At 41.0% G+C, this 5970-nt stretch overlaps 1 protein-coding gene across 1 annotated transcript in view; it reads right to left on the bottom strand.

Annotated features, from left to right (window-relative positions):
- Positions 1–2545: 2545 nt before the first annotated feature.
- The window catches only part of LOC101849374 (elongation factor 1-delta), a 68766-nt gene continuing 65341 nt past the window's right edge, over positions 2546–5970 (bottom strand). Inside the window, exons 8-9 of the mRNA XM_035969682.1 lie at positions 5069–5187; positions 2546–2652 (exon numbers count right to left, since the gene is read on the bottom strand). Coding sequence (XP_035825575.1) covers positions 2614–2652; positions 5069–5187 — 158 coding nt within the window. The 3' untranslated portion in view covers positions 2546–2613. The remainder of the gene's footprint in view (positions 2653–5068; positions 5188–5970) is intronic.

Genomic DNA, 5970 nt, shown 5'->3' on the forward strand with positions numbered 1-5970 from the left:
CTTCCAGTTTGTCGGATAGTTGGATGATCTCATCATAGTCGCGACCTGTAGTAGCAGACGCCACAGGTGTTCGGGGGACAGATGAGTCAGTCAAAGTCCACAGATGATGTTACCCAGGAGGTCACTTAATACATACTAATTTATACTATACGAAGCTTACTATGACTTTGAGTTTTTTTAAAAAGAAAGAAAGAAAAAAGGGGGCGGGCAGGGTATGGCTTCGGTTTCATCATGTGTCTCACAGTCTTTGTGACATGTACAAGGTCGGGTCATTTTGAACTGTGTGTATACAGCCGAACCTACCCAAACGACCACTTGTCCAAGACAATCACCCGTGCAAACGATCATTTCCCACCTAACGTTTTAACAAAAATTAATTGAACCCCCCGGAATCGGAGGTGTCAAGATTGCATTTTCCTAAAATTGAAAAAAAAAAAGACAAATCGTAATGGTTTCATCAGTTTCGTTAAAGTAGTGCGCAGCTCATTGACTTCCAAGCTTTCTTCCGGTTGTATTTGTTTTCATCAATTTACATGTAAAATCTGGATATACATATGAAAAATGAAAGCCCTGGCTTTCCCGCCATTTTCTGGGGTGAGTGGGAACACTGGAATGACGTTTTTTTCTTAATTAGGTACATGTACAACCAAACGCCGATATACCAACAGCCTTAGGAAGAGTATGAAGTTGGTAGAAAAGTTTACTGGGAGTTTAAAAGAGGTTCTTGTCTGTTTTAGTAGAGGTTTTACGGCGCTCGCAACTGCATAAGGTCAAATGAGCGCCAGAAGATTAGACGTGTTACAAGAGAGTAGCAAAAAAAAGAAGAAGTGGAGATAAGGAGGATAGATGTTTGATAGGAAAGAAGAAGCAGACCACACCAGAGCACCCGCCAACCACCCGCAAAGAGGTTCTGTTGAATAGCCGCAACTAACGTCAAGGGAAATGATTTTGCTGTGTACTCTGAGGTTGAAAAGTGCCTTTTTTGGTGATTTACGCACACACATGTACACATACGTGTATTATTTAGAGCTGAGAATCTTCTCTCTCTCCCTCTACTATCTCTTTACAGCTATGGGTGGGTGCTGTACACTAAGCATAGTGTCTACCTCTGGCACTGGCAGCCAGTTTGCTGGCAGTATATCGGGGCAAATTTACTTTAGCTTATTACAGGCTGTACAACTCAGACAGCTGGCGGATGGCAGTGTAAGGGGGGGCAATACATGAACAATGTTCGATAGAGGCGTTCCTTTTTGTACATTGGCAAAATCTGGCGGCACAACAGGGCGTCGCCCAAGTACAACTCCGTATTCAACAAAAACAAAATTTTACAGGGAAAGGAAACAACTTTGCCAATTGCTCTAACAATGTTAGTTAAAAAGTAAAGTCTGAATGTTGCACTGGCGATGTTAATTTAGTTACATGTCTAAAAATTTGACACAAAATCTACGTTACATTTACACGTAGTAAAAAAAAGAGAGGAAAAATCTGTGTTTTTTGACATAGTGTGGGTTACAGGGTTACTGTACTAAGGCGAAGAGGAGGTGGGAGGCAATTTTAAGAAAGTTTGACTGTACCGGTATAAGTCAATCAGCAACATTCGGCACTCAATTTATTCACTATTCATAGTCACAGGGCTAGTCATCCAGTATTATTTCCCCCAAGATTGCGATCCTCCGTTGTATATATATATATAGACCTATATATATGTGTGTGTTTGCCGCCTCATCACCCACAGCTGGTGGCATTATTTACCCTTTTCACCGGTCTCTACCACCTCCCCACTGCACCCACCCACATGCTGACAGATCTCACAAACGTGGCAGCTGAAAGCAATTTTTTTCCTAAAGTTCCTGCTACATTCTCCTCAAACTCAATATCAAGAATTCTGAAAATTGAACAACTGTGATTACAGAAAATTGAACAACTGTGATTACAGAAAATTGAACAACTGTGATTACAGAAAATTGAACAACTGTGATTACAGAAAATTGAACAACTGTGATTACAGAAAATTGAACAACTGTGATTACAGAAAATTGAACAACTGTGATTACAGAAAATTGAACAACTGTGATTACAGAAAATTGAACAACTGTGATTACAGAAAATTGAACAACTGTGATTACAGAAAATTGAACAACTGTGATTACAGAAAATTGAACAACTGTGATTACAGAAAATTGAGACAAAAATCGGTAAAAATTCAAAGGCATTCAAACAGCTCTTCAAAGCTGAAAAAAAACTGTGAAAAGCGAAAAAATCATAAATATATTATTTAGTAAAGTTTTTGAATGGGCAGAGCTCTACCACTTGGTCAGCTTTACAGCAACACCATGTCAATTTTAGTTTTAGTAGAGGTTTTACGGCACTCGCAACTGCATAAGGTCATATGAGCGCCAGAAGATTAAAGGTGTTACATGAGAGTAACAAACATAAAAAAGAAGAAGGGGAGATAAGGACGATAGATCTTTGATAGGAAAGAAGAAGCAAACCACACCAGAGCACCTGCCAACCACCCACACACCATGTCAACGAACAACAAGAGTTTTTGAGTATATAAATTAGATGTTTTATTTGCTAAGTCAACGAGTGGACGAAGTTGAAGAGGAAGGCCTAGATCTTGTTGAAGGCTGCTACATCCACGCTTTGGACCTGAAAGAAAAAAAATATTATTTTGAATCACAAGTGTAAATTTCAAATATTTTACGCCGGCATGGAGACAATTTGCATTACAGAGGACTGGTTCCACTTTTTGGGGGCTAAGCTGGGCCGAGAGGGATGCACTGTCTCATAAGACAGATATAAGCCTACTCAGTTAAAAAATAGTCCACACTCAGGAATCGAGTCAACGCCTTTGCATGCGATGAAGCACCTGATTGCGACACAACTGATGCCGGTAGACAGTAGTAAGAATAACAGAGCAAGCCATAAAACAAACAGATATGTGTGGAGTGGCCAACACTAAGGATGACCATTCTGTCGAAAGCTGATAAAACACCTTTTTTTTTTCATTTTGACACCAATCATTTTTATTTGCTAAATCGAAAGCCTCATCATATCAGTTACCCTCCTTGTGTGAAAAAATGAAAGTGAAACAGTGACTAGTTTTTGAAAGGAATAGAATTTATACTATATTTCGGAAGCACTCTAGATTCTATTTTTCAATGGGTTACACTGACAAAAAACCTTTTTCTCGAAACTGCTTTAAATTTTTTAAAAGGCGTTTGGACAGCTTACGGCAGCGTAGTCGTAGCCAGACAAACACACTGATACCTCTCAATACACAGTGGAGACCCTGCTGCCGTGTACATCTTTCCCTCAATCCTGTCTTACTTGCCTGCCAAGCACAGCTTACTGTGTGCCAAACTCATCTGCTAATTTCACTTTCATAAACAGCAACTAGGCTTATGGGGATTTTCTAGTAGCGCTATCTAAATACTGAATATGAAGGAAATCCTGTTAAGCTAACACGATCAGCATAACTTTCCTTTCATTTTGGAGTAAATGTTTTGCCAGAGAGCATGATTGTCTGCAATCACATGCAAGCCTAGCAGTAAACTACTACTAGTAATACAGTCAAACCTGTGTAAGACGGCCACTCATTGTCAAGGAGAAAAGTGGCCGTATAAGACAGGTGGCCGTCTTAGGCAGGACTGATCAAGATGAAGAAAACAAACATTTTCCATACGAGGTCCCAATCAAAAGTAGCTGCATTGTTGTTGTTTTTGTTGTTGTTGTTGTTGGTGGTGGTGGTTTGTATTTTGTTTGTAATTTTATTTTGATTGTTGATTTTGCACAAGGGTGACAATAAAATGAAATGTATCAGACGATGAAGACCGAGTGCCATGTTTAAAACACATGGGTCGCCACCACTCAGAGAACGAGCGACGTTTCTGTCACAAGTTCATGTTGACGTCCTTTGTTACTTTGTTACAGACTGGGTAAACAGTGGCCACTCATCTCACTTACGATTTGTGTACGAGTTCTGGGCGGGGCTTATGGGTTATGAGGGATCACACGCTTACCTCACCAGCAGCTGAAAATTGGTAGTTATTGGTCAACCGAGGGAGGGGCCTATGCAACATGATTGGTTGGAGGGACTACCTAACAACAACGACAGGTGATTGGATTATGACGGCTCGCCCACAACGCCAGGGGCCAATGCACAATTTATGGAAAAAAAAGAGGAATGGAGTCACTAAGGTGGCCGTCTAAGACAAGTGTTATTGCTTAGTGTGATAGGGGTTGTGTGTTAAAATATGGTGGCCGTGGCCGCGTTGGACAGGTGCCCATTTTATACAGTTAAATTATATAGAAAAAACGCAAGGGGGGAAATGGAAAGTGGCCGTTTGTACAGGTGGCCGTCTTATAGAGTGGCCGTCAGGGCAGATTTGACTGTACTTGCAAATTTGGTACCGATTCGCACATTTTTTATTCAAATACAAAGTCCCACTGTCCTTATGGCTAAATCTCTGTTCAGAAAAATTAGAGCCAGACGATTTGCGGAACATGCATGTAATGTCTTATAATCAACAAGGAAAGGCAAATTTTGCCAACTGCCGTGACCCTAACGGTACAGCACAAAACTAAAAATTACGCATTTTCGTGATTAACCCAGATACATCATGAGGCATGAAGGGTTTAATTGGTTCGTCTTAAAAACCTACTTCAAACAATGAAAAGACAGGAACAGGAACTTGTGCCCAACATCGACGACCAACTTCACAACAGTCCTAACCCTCTAGCTCATTTCCTCACTCCAATCAACACAGTTCTAATCATTTACTAGGCGGGATGTTTTGATCCCACCCGCTACAACCAAGCTTTACATAGAGGAATACAATGTCCAAATAGATAGACAGACAGAGACCCTCAACAAAAGAACAACCGTCTCACACAGGAATCAGACGCACATCTGTGTGCCACATCAAAGTGCAAAAAAACCAGCTAAACCACACACGCTGGTACACCTTTATCTTTCACCATTCTCTCTCCCCCCCGATCATTCAATAACCCATCACCTTAACTACTACACTTCCAAAGGGAAAAACACAAAAGTGCAGCTTACCAGATCCTCGTTCTCGTCTGTGATTTTCTCAGACAGATCGTCAATGCCGACTTTATCATCCTCCACTACACACATAATGGTCAACTTCTTGATGCCATAGCCAACCTCTGTCAACTTGGCTGAAAAAGAACAAAAATCAGAATCATCAACAACAAAAAAGCATTTTCATCTCCACCAATTAAATGCCAAAAACAACAGCACCTTCATCATTACCAAAAGCAACAACACAAATCATAAAACAACTGAAATTTTTTTTCAAAAAAACCCCTCTAAAATTGTCTACTTACATCTCCTTTCCTGCTCTCTAGCAATATTATGTCGTCTGCTTTCGTCTCCACTTTCTGTCCCTACCCCCTCACCTGCTGTGGACTCCTGTCTCTTTCTGCAGCCTTTCTACTGCTACTCCTTGGCTCCTTGCTGCTGTCTCTCAGCCAAACCTCTGATCTTCTGGTAGGAAAGATCTACACCTAGCCTTCTCGGATAAGGCCAAAAATCTCGGAGGTAGTGTGTGCAAGTTGTGCACATTAAAGATCTCTTGGTCGTCTAAAGTCGATAAGAGTAAGAGTAGGTTTCGGCCGCCACCCGGGAAAAATTCAAAATTTCCAACCAATTGAAAATGTTTAATGTGGCCCGGCGCGCTCATATGACCTTCTTATGCAGTTACTAGTTGTGAGCGCTGTAAAATGCTTACCAACACACAAAAAAAAACTGCGCCTTCACCACCACCAGACTGGTGTCCCTGTCTTCATCCTCTCAAGAACATAGCTATGACTATTGCTTTCTTTCAGTCTCCCACACTCAATATGATTGTGTTCAGAAAAAAAAAATTAACATGTATGCTAACAAGTTATCACTGTCTGCAGTCCGTTAGACCCTGAGGCACTTCTAAGGCCATCGACCCC

The sequence above is a fragment of the Aplysia californica genome, unplaced genomic scaffold, assembly GCF_000002075.1.
Source record: "Aplysia californica isolate F4 #8 unplaced genomic scaffold, AplCal3.0 scaffold00169, whole genome shotgun sequence".
Taxonomy (NCBI): Eukaryota; Metazoa; Mollusca; class Gastropoda; order Aplysiida; family Aplysiidae; genus Aplysia; species Aplysia californica.